General features: G+C 38.8%; 1 protein-coding gene across 1 annotated transcript; it reads left to right on the plus strand.

Annotated features, from left to right (window-relative positions):
* The first annotated feature begins 3,445 nt into the window (after positions 1 to 3,445).
* Positions 3,446 to 10,053, plus strand: LOC138383232 (serpin B3-like). The gene is made up of 8 exons (XM_069467893.1): positions 3,446 to 3,469; positions 4,065 to 4,255; positions 4,663 to 4,719; positions 5,996 to 6,124; positions 6,846 to 6,963; positions 7,992 to 8,134; positions 8,797 to 8,952; positions 9,643 to 10,053. Exons 2-8 carry the CDS (start codon positions 4,091 to 4,093, stop codon positions 10,051 to 10,053), a joined length of 1,179 nt encoding a protein of 392 aa, XP_069323994.1. The 5' UTR covers positions 3,446 to 3,469; positions 4,065 to 4,090.
* Positions 10,054 to 13,388: the final 3,335 nt, after the last annotated feature.

Here is a 13,388-nt window from a genome sequence, read left to right on the forward strand (position 1 = left end):
ATATTTCCTAACCAACCTGTAAAAGCATTAATAATAGGAGGATGATTCCTGAAAGTGCAATTTCTTGTTCAGTGATTTTTTAATTATTTCTGCAAACTTGGAACCAATGAAATTGGTGTATGTTTATGAATCACTGATAGAGATAAATTGGCAAGTGCACATATGCAAAAACTTCTGATAATTGCTGAGTTTCCTTTTTCAATGTATAATATGGGGTAGTCACAATCTTGTCTATCACATGCCAGGAGCACTTTTGGGAACAGAAAATTCATGAAATGATTTGTCATTTGAACTACTCCAAGTTCTTTCAAAATTTAAGCAAACTCCTGGCCATTATCAATTAGTACCTCTTCCTCAAACTCACCCTCTTCATAACAAACCTCAGCGTCTCAGGAGATTTAGCCTTAGTCTGAAGTTCCCTTCCTTAGACTGGCCCCCTGACACTTCGATTTGTCTTAATTTGTCATCCAATTTGTTCCCTCCATTCCCAGACTGAGCTTCTTGCTTCTCTCCTATGGGGAAGTTAGATCTCTTTCTCTTTGGGACTCAAGTAAACTCATCCTGCTCCATACAGAGGCAAGTTCTTTTTCATCTTGTGACTGTAGCCTTGAATACAGACTCAACTGAGAAGACCACATTCTTCATATTTAGAATTCTTCATCTTGTATATTTTCCCATCTTTTTCTTCTGTCTTTGGACTTTTATTCCATCAACACTCCATTACTCTATTCCCCAGCTCAACTCAGAGAACTTGTACCTCCCAATCTCATTCAGGGCACATTGATAAAAGAAACCTAAGAACAGCATGTCTCAGAGGTTGGGGAAGCAAGCAGGTGAAACTTTCAGTTTTGAAAACCCAGCTAGCTTTCTCCCCATCATCCTCTACTTCCACCTTATATGTTTCTGGAACTTTGTTGTAGATGAATCTTCTGTGACTTTGTGATGTGCTAAGACAACAAACTCATTGCTGGTATTAAAATGGGCCCATGACAATAACAAGTGTTGGGGAGGATGTGGAGAAATCAGAATCCTATACGTTGCTGGCTGGAATCTAAGGTGGTGCAGCCACTGTGGAAAACAGTCCAGCATTTCCTCAAAATGTTAAACATAGAGTTGTCATATGACCCAGTGATTCCACTTGTAGGTATACACCCAAGAGAATTGAAGACATATGCCACACAAAAAATGTACGTGAAAGGTAAGAGTATCATTATTCATAAGAGCCAAAAAATGGAAGCAGCACAAATGTCTACCAGTTGATGAAGAAATAAAGAAAATGTGCTTAAAAAATAAATAAGAAAAGAAAAAAGGAGAAAAGGTGGCATATCCATACAAAGGAATATCATTCAGCCTTAAAAAGGAATGATGCACTGATCTATGCAACACCATGGATGAAACTTGAAAATAATGCTGGGTGAAAATAGTCACAGAAGGACAAATATTGTATGTTTCCATTTACATGAAATGTTTAGAATAGGTAAATCCATAGAGGAAGGAGGTAGATCAGTGATTTCCAAGGTCTGGAAAGAAGGAAGAATGAGATATGGGGTTTCTTTTGGAGGTAATAAAATTTTTGTGGAATGAGATCAGGGTGATAATTTCACAACTTTGTGAATATACTAAAACATACTGAACTGCACAATCTAAAATAGTAAACCTTATGGTGTGTAAATTATAAAAAAAGGGCTCCATAGAACAAACATCCCCACCCCAGTGGTCAGGGAGATATTGGGTTAAATGGCCTTGGACAACAGCCCTCTCCTTGGCCACAGACATCCCTCAGGGTATGGGGTATTCTAGGGAAAACACTGGGTTTTTTGGGTTTTTTTTTTTTTGCCCTTCACTTTCCCGCTCTCAAAGTTGCTCACTTCTCCTAAATCCAAGCTTGATAGAGCATTTTGGGAAAGGCAAGATTGAGAAGGATTTGACTGTCTCTCTGAGCCCTGCAGTCAGAAGAAATTACCCTCTTTCCATCACAACTCAGGTTGTCTATGGGCCCAGCCTTCTCCCCTGGCTCCTGGGAGACCCCACAGAGGACAGGTCTAGGGCTTAGTATTTGATCCACTCTTTCCCCCTCAGATTTTTTTTTTTTTTTTTTTTCTTGGCAGGGGGAACATTTTCTCTTCTGAGAGTACAGGAAAAAAGGGCCTTATCACTTAAAAAGGAGGGAAATATGTCATTTTAAACCTGAAGGCTGTCTTATGTGGTGCAGGATGGCAGATAAACATGCAGGTCCCTCAGCCAGATTATCTGCCTTGAAACCTCATCCATGCTATTCACTAGCTATATGACCCAGACTCTGCACCATTACACACAGATGTGTTTTCTCATTGGTGAAATAGGGATAACAAATGCACCTACATTAATGAGTCTCTGTAAGGTGCAAGTAAGCAAACATATATTCCAGCTCGGTAAAGGTCAACAAGCATTAATATTGTTCTACGTATAGAAACACTATGCATATGCAGAGAATAAGGATCCAGTAAAAATGGACTTAACGGTAGCATTCAAAGAACATTTTCCCCCTTCTTGTTATTTCTTATGGGCATTGGATCCTGGCATCCAGCCCAGAGTGATCAATGGTGAGCTTGACAGAGAAATACTGTGATCCTGAGAGCTCAAACAACTTATTTTTCTGTTTCATTTTTATATGAAAAATTAGAAAGCTGCCATTCAAAATGGCTTCTGGTTTGTTTTGTTTTCTTCCCTACCTGTTCTTCTCATTGTCAGCATGTTAACCCAGCAAGGTAAATAACCTTCTCACTGACCTTAAGCAAAAGAAAACACTGGAATGGCTGCAAGGGGCATGGGAGGTAAGTAAGAGGATCACTGCCAAGGCAGAGCATTTAGGGGAAAGCAATAGAACCTGTTCTCCATGGTTTGCTGAGACATCTCCGCAGTATCTCTTCAGATGTAGAATTAGAACTATTTTCCTGGTCATACAGAACAGTTACTAGGGAAATTGTTAGGATGAACAAAACCTTTCAGAAGTGAAAAATAGCAAATGTAAGCTCTTTAGCCGTTTGGTATTGCAAGTATGCCTTAAAGACAATTACACAATCAAGAACAGAAAGAATTGTTTTTACAATTGGGGAAGTGTACAAAGGGATGGAGCTGAAGGGAATAAGAGGAAGTTGAAATTTTAAACTTATTCTCATTGGTATTAGAAAGGCACCTACATTCATTTCAAATAAGCCAAAGATTGCCAGTGATTGCAGATTTGCAATTTTTCCCACAGGAAAGGAAATACATTGGTAGAATAAAAGTCCTGTCCATCTTTCATAAATTTTCACTTTGATAAAGGTGACTGTTATTCTGGTGATGAAATCTAAAGTTGGTTTACTGGAAATACCAACCGCAATGAAGTGGGAGGGGCAGAAAGAAGAAATATATATTCAGGATCTCACCAGTCAGAACACTAAGACTCTCATAGGCTTCCTGACAACCTCTGCTTCCTCCAGGAACACAGGTGAGTGCTTCCAGATGCTCCACATAACAATATGAATTATGTTTTAGAATAATAACGATAATGTGTTTTATATCATGCATCTACTTCATTCTGTCTAATTGTATTTTGCTTATTCTGCAAGGGCAAAATTAAAATACCTACTTCATCGGATTTATCCTTTCAATTATTTATTTCCAAGTGAACAAATGCACCCTTAGAAGCATGGAGTTAGGGGAAGAGTGCCTTGCAGCCACAGAACCTTGAAGGAAAAGTCAGAGGTGCCTCTTGAGAGCTGGCTGGATGGCATCCCCAGAAACCTTCATCTTAGCGTTTGTTATAAAGCCTTTCTACCTAGACCTAGTACAGCCAGCAATGAAGAAAAGATAAAGATGTTCTATTTCCTGTTTACAAAGTCTTTGAAAATAGTAATTTCATGAATCTTCTAATTATGAGATTAATACATGACATTGTAAAAGCCTTGAAAAGTAAAAAGAAGGAAAACGTTAGTTGCCAGAATCCTGTAATCCAGATATGTCATTTTCTGTTAGAAAATTTTATTACAAAGTGATGCTTCATTCAGTAAAGTCATTTTAAAATGAATCTGATTCTTTTCCAGGAGTTCCAGATCACACCAAGGTCACCATGAAGTCACTCAGTGAAGCAAACACCCAGTTTGCCTTAGATATGTTCCGACAGTTTGGAAAATCAAAGGAGGACAACATCTTCTATTCCCCTTTAAGCATCACATCAGCATTTGCGATGCTGCTGTTAGGGTGCAGAGAAAACACTGCACTACAAATTGAGAAGGTAGGTGTCAGCTTTGTTACCTTGACCTGTCTGAAGGTTGCTCTCCATCACTGTGTCAGTGAGCATGTGGATGGCACCAGATCCAGTGGCCTGTTAGGTAGCACAGGGTCTGATGGGTGGTGCAGGGACTGATGGGTAGTACAGGGCCTGATGGGTGGTGCAGGGGCTGATGGGTGGTGCAGGGCCTGATGGGTGGCACAGGGGCTCATGTGTAGCACAGGGCCTGATGGGTGGTGCAGGGGCTGATGGGTGGTGCAGGGCCTGATTGGTGGCACAGGGGCTCATGGGTAGCACAGGGTCTGATGGGTAGCACAGGGGCTGAGCAGAAATTCCCATAATTGAGTGACTACTGATTTAAACAGATCTTCTGAATGAAGTTTTCTTGTCCCACTTTATTTCTCTTCCAGGTCCTTCACTTTAATGAAGTCACAGAAAACACAAAAGAAAGAACTGCAGCATGTCATGTGAGTCACAAAGCAATGCAGTTCAGAAATAGCTTTGGATGTCTCAGTGGGTCATAGTTTACCCTGGGACTTCATATAAATTAAGAAACTAAAGGCAAGTTTTAGAAATATTCCTGGACAAAAAAGATTGGGCCATGCAGAGTGGTTTTGCAGTTTGTGTCACATAATTATTATTTTCACATTTTGCATTACTATAAGAAGGTGAGCATAGTACTTAAAGAGCAAGGGTCTAGAGCTACATAGGCTATGTTCAAATTTCACCTCTGCTCTTCACAAATAGGGAACACGGGCAAGATACAACTGCCCAGTCACACTGCTGTCATACCAATAAACTAGGGTTAATAAAAAATCTGACTCAATACATGCAAATACATACAAACATTTGTAACAGTGCCTGGCCTATAAAAAGCCATAATAAAAGTTATTATAAAATAATAATTATACTAATCACAAAAATGTTGGTAAAATAATTTAATTTTAATTGTCATCAATGAGATCAAGAAGAATAAGCAAAACTCCAAGTATATTTTGAGAAATGATACCTATGAGATATATTAATTTAGAGCCTCAATGGTGCAAAACTCTTAGCTACAAAGTAGAAGGTTCTAGCATCAGACAGGTTTAGCTTCAAACCTTGGTTTTGCTAATTTATTTCTCTTTAGAGAGACTTTTTTAACTTTCTGAGCTTTCTTATTTTCATCTGAATTGGACTAAAGACTTGGAGCTACCCATGTAACGCCCTCAACTGAGTACCAGGCACACACTGCTCTCACATGCAAAGAATGACCATCATGAGGAAAAAGCCATAAATCACAGTCAATGTGTCTGAGAAGATGATTCTATCAAGGGTATAACAGCGCTTCATGTCATAACATATTTAAAAAATCGAAACTTCAACATAATCATATCCATGATGGCTGGTAGAAATGAAATATCGTTGTAGCCCTAGAGGAGCTTAGAGTTTAGCTGGGAAGTTACACTTAACCACTTAAACCAATGAGGGGACAAGTCAGTGGTAGAATGGTGTTACATCTTTAGTTCTAAAGAGAAAAGATTGGGTATGTTAGAGCAAGAAGAAAGAATTTTCTGGAAGAAGTTAAATGTAAGGTAGATTTTGAAGGGCATTTGAGGTAAAAATACACCAAATATCAGGGAACTGGCACAAAAGGTCATCTTTCAGACTACCCACCTTTAGGTATTGATATCACAGACTGAGCATGGGTTTAGTAATTTCATTGATAAGGTAATTCAATGAGCTCCTTTTTGATGTTTGAAGGATGAAAAGCCAGGAAATGTGCATCACCAATTTCAAAAGCTTCTGACTGAATTAAACAAACCCACAGATGCATATGAGCTGAAGATTGCCAACAGGCTTTATGGAGAAAAGACTTATAAGTTCCTTCAGGTAAATTTCACCTGACCTACCAAACCTTTAATCTGCCTCCTGGGTCCTATGTGTCTGAATGGCCTAATGGGGCAGAGCAAGGGAAATGAGCCTGGTCCTCTCAGGTGGGGAGCACTCACTCAGGGTGCATTAGCTCAATTGCCACAACTCCACCCCAGACTCTGACAATACACCAGGAAAGTGTAGATTTAGGGATAATCTGATGAGGAAAGAGGAGGTGGGGCAGCACAGTGAGTCATGAGATGCCAGTAATATGGAGCACATGTTGATGCAAAATGTAAGGCTAAAGGGATATTACTGGAGTGGGCAGGCTTGGGTGAGTCCCTGGTGACAGCTGGGGAAATACCAGGAAATATTGAATGCCTGAGGAAGACACAAAGGTGAGAAATGACTTGGTTGGAATTACTGGCAAGAAGCCTCACAAGCAACTCACCTGCTTCAGAGCAATGTGCTTCGGACCTTGCGCACCACAGCCTCTTGTGCCCCCGCCATTTGCCAGATGGCATTGACCTCCAGTTACCTCCTTCTTGTGCCAGCCTGCACCCCTTTCACGTGGACGGCATGGCAGCTGCACGAAAATAGCCTTGGGCAGGAGATAGTGGATTCGTTCAGGGTCTGGATTCAACTTACTATAATTATAAATAATTAAATTTGATAGCATTACTACATAGCTGCTGATACGTTACCCTTAATTCCTCTTTTCTTCCTTCACATCTCAAAGGAATATTTAGCTAATACTAAGGAATTTTACCTGGCCAGTGCGGAATCTGTTGATTTTAAAAATGCTGCAGAAGAAAGTGAAAAGAAGATTAACTCCTGGGTGGAAACTCAAACAAATGGTAAGAGAACTGCCCATTATAGGAACACTTTTGAGTATCCTGTGTGAGTGAGCCCTGTGCTTGACACTGGATGGGGTTCTGAGGGTGGGGTGTTGAGATGGATTTGCAGAGAGGAGGCAGGAGGACACTGCAGAAGATGAAACGGTCCACGTTAATGTGGGAGAGCCAAGGGGAAACAGGGAGGGAATCACAAGAAGCCAATTGCATGGAAACACAGCTGGAGAATTGTTTGCACAGGGCCCCACATGACTGTATCTTTGTGGATCCCAAGTCTCTGCACATTGAATCAGAGCCAATGTTTGACTATGGATCTTTAAGAGAAAACATTACAAAGGGTTCCCTTCTCCTTTACTAACTGGGAAATGAGCAGCCCTCCTGTAAGCCACTCTTTTTACCACCTTAGCTGGAGTGGCATGGACCATACCTACACCCATATTGTCTGCAGGGATTGTCACAGCTGTCTTTCTCATGCATGGTAGACAACTTACCAATGGTTTCATTCTCTGAACATCCATCCTACCTCCCAACTCTCATTACAGGCCAAATTTACAGCAATTCAACATGAGAATAAACACAAAAAAACACCCAGGAAGTGGTGTCTGACAGCACAGGGCATGTATTTCAGAGCATCGAGCTCATATTTGTCCTAAAGAACAATCAGGTCCTACTCCTCTGTGAGTGCACCCAAAGTTGACAAAAATAGGAAGACAGGCAGGGAGGGAGAAATGAATTCTATATTGAAGGAGCAGATAAAATCAGTTTATCAGTATTCAGTGTAGATGACTGAAGTCACCCACAGACCGAGAACCTGAACCCCTTTCCCATCACAAGCAGTGGTATCTCCTGCAGGGGTAACTCTGTCGGGCTGCAGCCATGAGGATAGCTGCGTCGGTGAACTGTTGGTCAGCGAGTTTCTAAAGTAGTGACTTGGTGAATAATTAATGATCACTCATGAGCTTTTGCAAAACATCTTCCAGACAAACCAGTTGTACCTTGCATGACAGATGCTTTTTTTCTTTTCCTCTCAGGAAAAATCAAAGACCTATTTCCTAACAAGGCTCTTGACAGCACCACTGTACTGGTCCTTGTGAATGCAGTCTATTTCAAAGGACAGTGGGAGAAGAAATTTAATAAAGAAGATACCAAAGAGGAAGAATTTTGGCTGAACAAGGTATTGCCTATATTCTATTTATATAATGTAATGTAGTTATACAGGGAATGTTAATTTTTTTATTTTAGAATATTATGGGGGTACAAATATTTTGGTTACAAGTAATGCCTTTGCCTCACCCAAGCCAGGGCTAGAGGTGTGCCCTTTCCCCATACAGTGTGCTCTATCTCCATTAGTTGTGAGTTTACCCACCCCCACCCCCCAACCTGACCGACATCCAGTGAATCTTACTACCATGTGAGCACCTTAGTGTTGATCAGTTAGTACCAACTTGGTGGAGAGTACATGTGGTGCTTATTTTTTCATGCTTGTGATACCTCACTTCGAAGGATGGGCTCAAGCTCTATCCAGGATAATATAAGAGGTGCTAGATCACCATTGTTTTTTGTAGTTGAGTAATATTCCATAGTATACATATACCATATTTTATTAATCTACTCATGTTAAATTTAAACGCTTCTGATGGAATGTACCGTGCAAAGTAAAACATTCCATTCTTATAACTTTATTTAGTTAGAATACCTACAGAAAATCTTTTATCCTATTCACAAAATTCCTGCCTTATTTCTTAGAAAGAGAAGGATGTGGTGGCAACTCAATAATATTATCATTTTTGGCTTACGTCTCACTTGGTATTTGTTTGGCACATTAATTTATTGCAGGATACAAGCAAATCTGTACAGATGATGAGTCAAAGAAAATCCTTCAATTTTGCCTTGCTGGAGGATGTGCAGGCCAAAGTTCTGGAAATACCATACAAAGGCAAAGACCTAAGCATGATTGTGCTGCTGCCGAATGAAATAGATGGTCTGCAGAAGGTAAAACCTTGCATCCACAATCCTTCTATTGCCCGGTTTTCTTCCTAAGGTACCAAGTCTAAACAAGGCAAAAGGTTTTAGACAAAGGAGCCTCAAACTAATGAAAAACTCAAAATGAGTAACAATAATTCACTTTCATATTACACATCTTTTAACGAAGACCTGCTACAAACTGCCTTAAGGAATTATTAATTAGAGTTATATACAGTTGATATCAATTTGATGGTATTATTATGCAATAATTTACACTTGATTGAGAGCAATACATAGCAATGTGAGAAAAATTTACAAATACATAAAGCAAAAAAAGGAATTATAATAGGGTAGACACTGTAATTGCAGTATGTGATAAGTAATGTGTACAGGAAAGGAAGAGTCTATTAAAAATTGACACATGTAGGAGACTGTTGGCATAAGGAATAGTGAAATAGAGTTCATTTAGTACAAAATAATGTAATGATTCTGTTTTTACATATATATGTATGTACATATATATATATACTTATATACATATAATCAAATGTACTTATATTATCAGGACTGTTATTTTGCTTATTATAATATCTAATGAACTGAAGCTTTTGTATTTTTATTTATTGCTAAAATAAAAACTTTACACATATTCAATTCATTAAGGTATGTTAGAGGTCTATAGTTAATCATTTCAGTTTCTTTTTTCCATTTTTATAGCTTGAAGATAAACTTACTGCTGAGAAATTGATAGAATGGACAAGCTCACAGAATATGAGCAAGACAGATGTGGATTTATACTTACCACGGTTCAAAGTGGAAAAGAGCTATGACCTCAAGAACGTGTTGATGGCCATTGGGATGGTGGATGTTTTCTCTCCACAGGATGCTGACCTCTCTGGCATGACTGGGAACCGGCATCTTGCAGTGACTAAAGCCCTACACAAGTCATTTGTAGAGGTCACAGAGGAGGGAGCAGAGGCTGCTTCTGCCACGGGCATAGCTGTGAATACAACATCTTCTCGTTATTCGATTCATGAAGAGTTCCGTTGTAATCACCCTTTCCTATTCTTCATCAAGCAAAATAAGACCAATAGCATCCTCTTCTTTGCCAGAGTCTCTTCCCCTTAGGTGTGATTAGCCTGTAATTTTTGGAAGATGTTCACAGGGTTGTTCCAGTAAACTGATTGCTGGATACAATGGGTTGTCTTGATTCATTTTTCTTTTCAATCTCATAGTCATCACCAAGAATTTAATGGTTGAAATAGTATGTCTCTCTCTTTCTATTTCTAAGCACACATATTAATCTACTTTCTCTGCAATAAAAATTTCCTTTGGGAAAAAATGTTCAACTTCAAGATAATATAAAAGGTTATTTCAATACAGTATCTTCTAAATTTGAAATATAATTGTTTGGAACCTATTTTAAATGAAACAAACCAAATCTTACTTTCTCTTCAAACTCATTGACCTAGACACCCACAATTCTTTGAATTTAGGTGATATCTGGGACCCTTCTAATATATCTAAATTTTGTGATTCTATAAAATACATTATCAATAAAATAATGACTTAAATTATTTTTTGTTTTGCCTTTTTCCTTTCCACAAAATGCAAGTGGCCATTCACACTTAGGAAGGATAATTTGGAAATATATTAATCATATAGACAGAAAAATTCTCAGTTAGAGTAGGGCATGACGAGTCCAGAGTGGTAGGCAGATGCTAGAACATGAAGAGCTTGTAAACCACATTAAGAACTTTCTGTTTTATCCTGAAAGGAATGGGAAGCTCATTACAGGCTTTGATTATTTGTTTCTCTAAGACCGAAATAAAATCATTGTATCTGCATCTTGAACATCCAATTCTGGCTACTCTGATATAAATGAACGAGAATAAAGAACACTCTGGTTACTGTGACTTAAATTAGGAACCCATTAGAGTGTTGGTAGTGGAGATGGAGAGAAAGAGATGACTTGTGAGAATTATTCAGGAAGCAACAGACACAGAATTATGGCAACAGATTAGATATAGGGAAGTGAAGAGAAGCCAAGAAAGACACCCAAGCTTCTGACCTAGCCAGCTAGATTTTGTTTTAGAGAGAAGAGAGGATCGTGGGTTAAAATTAGAACTGAATTTGAGGTTCTTTTAAGATCCAAATAGATTTGTCGGGCAGGTACTTGAAAATATTAGTGTAGAACTCAGAGATAGGATATTGGGTAATCACTCTGAGATTCTCCCCATTCACACAGTAAATAAACCTCTTTCTCTTATTGATCTGGCTTAATTGTGAGTTGATCTTTCAGTGAACTTTCAGGGAAAAGGGGAAGTTTCCCTCACTCCCACACTAGACACACTATACAACCTCACCTGATGCCCCACCTGTAGAGAAACCTATGCTTCCCAAGATCACTTCACTACTTCGGCCACTGACTACTTCAATTATTGAACATTTTCATCATCACATAATATTCTATTCAACAACACTGATTTTCAATAAATCCTAGAAAATTATGTGACAAAATTTAAGATATATGTTTTATAACAGCTCTTTAAAATAAAATAGGGATTGATTCTTTAACATATTAAAATGTAGCTATCTCAATTTTGAAGCCAAAATCAAGTTTAATAGGAAACACTAGAAGCATTGAATTCAAAGGATAAAAAAAAACCAATATTTTTTGCAGTACCAGATAATTATTAATAACCAGTCAAAAATCAGTGAAAACAGAACAGAGATAACTTTATAGAGTGTGACACCATTTGTGCTAAAAAGAAACAAAAACTAATTTGCACACATGTGTTTGTGTCTATACATATAACATATCTCTGGAGGACTAGAGAAGAAACTATACCATGGATTCGAGAAGAGGGTAACTGAGTAGCCTGGGGATGTTTGCTGCAGAGATTGTGCAGTCTGTGAACCTTTTTCCCTTTTGTATCTTGACTTAGGAATGTATCATCTATTCAGAAATATCAATAAAATCTAAATTTTCAAAAAGTTCACTGACTCTACGTCTGATCAATTTTACACATAAATCTATGTATACTTTTTAAAGAAATATTATATATAATGAGTCTCAAAAACATAACACTGAACAAAAGTCAAGCACGAAGGGGCATATGCTATATGAATCCCTCTTAATAAAACCTGTAAATGACAAGTCTGCTCTTAGCGATGGAAAGCACATCAGGAGTTGCTGGGCTGGGGTTGCAGGGGGTGGTTGGCCAGGAAAAAGAACAAGGGAACTTGGAGGGATGTTCTATATCCTCATTATGGTGGCATTTTCGTCAGTGTATACACTTGTCAAAATGCATTAAATTATAGGCTTGACATGAATGCACCTTATATCCTATAAATTACATCTTAAGAAAGTTGATTAAATATTAACATTTAAAGATATTCTTCTGAATTTTCCCCACAGAAAAATCCCACATAATGTATGTAGATACTCTCCCTTTTGGCGGGTTGAGCTTAATCCTTCCCCCAGGAATGTGGGCTGGACTTGGTGACTTGCTTTCAATTTATACAGAGTATGGAAAGGGAAAAACAGAAACTTTACACTGGAGAAATCTAACAAACTCCACCTTAACCAAGCGATCAAGGCTAACTTCCCAGAGACGTCATGTACATATCAAGGACTCCCTCAAATGAAATGAGAAGGGCACTTCCCCTCTGTGACATCCTTTCCAAAATCCCATAACCCTCATCTAGTCCTGAGAAAATAAATCAGACAAGCCCAAAATGCAAATACCTGAGCAGTACCCTTCCAAACTGCCACGGTTATGAAAAACAACGAAAGCCTGAGAAACTGTCCTAGATCAGAGGATCCGAGGAAACTAAGACGTGATAACTAAATGCATTGTTATATCCTGGACTGTATCTTACAACACAAAAGGAACATTAATTTTTTAAATGATAAAATCTGAATAAATTCTGGAGTTTACCTAGTAGTAATTATATTAGTTTTTTTTTTTATTACTGCCTAACGAATTACCAGAGTGTATTAACTCATAGTTCCATAGCTCAGAAGAAGTCAGGCGCAGTGTAACTGAGTTCTCTGCTCGGTGTCTTACAAAGCTGAAATCAGGGTATCAGCCAGACTGTGCTCCTTTCTGGAGACTGTGGGGAAGAATACACTGTCAAGTTCATTTGAGTTGTTGGCCAAATTCATTTTCTTGCTATTATAGGACTGGGCTCCCCATTTCCTTGCTAGCTGCCAGTAGGAGCTCTCTCAGCAACTAGAGGCTGTTGTCAGAGTCTTTCCACAAGACACTCCCATCTTCAAAGTTAGCAAGAGAATTTCAGTCTTGCCAAATCTCTCTCAGGCTTTGCAACTCTCTGACTTTCCTGCCTCTAGACCAAGATATAAAGGGGTCAAAGGATTGGATCAAGTCCACTCTGACAATTTGCCTGTCTTAAGGCCAACTTGGCTGGGAACCATGGTTCACACCTGTAATCCAAGC

This window comes from Eulemur rufifrons, chromosome 5 (assembly GCF_041146395.1).
Source record: "Eulemur rufifrons isolate Redbay chromosome 5, OSU_ERuf_1, whole genome shotgun sequence".
NCBI classification, from domain to species: Eukaryota; Metazoa; Chordata; class Mammalia; order Primates; family Lemuridae; genus Eulemur; species Eulemur rufifrons.

Bases quoted from the DNA above. Each gene is read 5' to 3' on its own strand.
- LOC138383232 (XM_069467893.1), top strand. From the start codon at position 4,091: ATGAAGTCACTCAGTGAAGCAAACACCCAGTTTGCCTTAGATATGTTC. The intron at 4,256-4,662 runs GTAGGTGTCAGC...TTTCTCTTCCAG, and splicing joins CTGCACTACAAATTGAGAAG to GTCCTTCACTTTAATGAAGT. The intron at 8,135-8,796 runs GTATTGCCTATA...AATTTATTGCAG, and splicing joins AAGAATTTTGGCTGAACAAG to GATACAAGCAAATCTGTACA.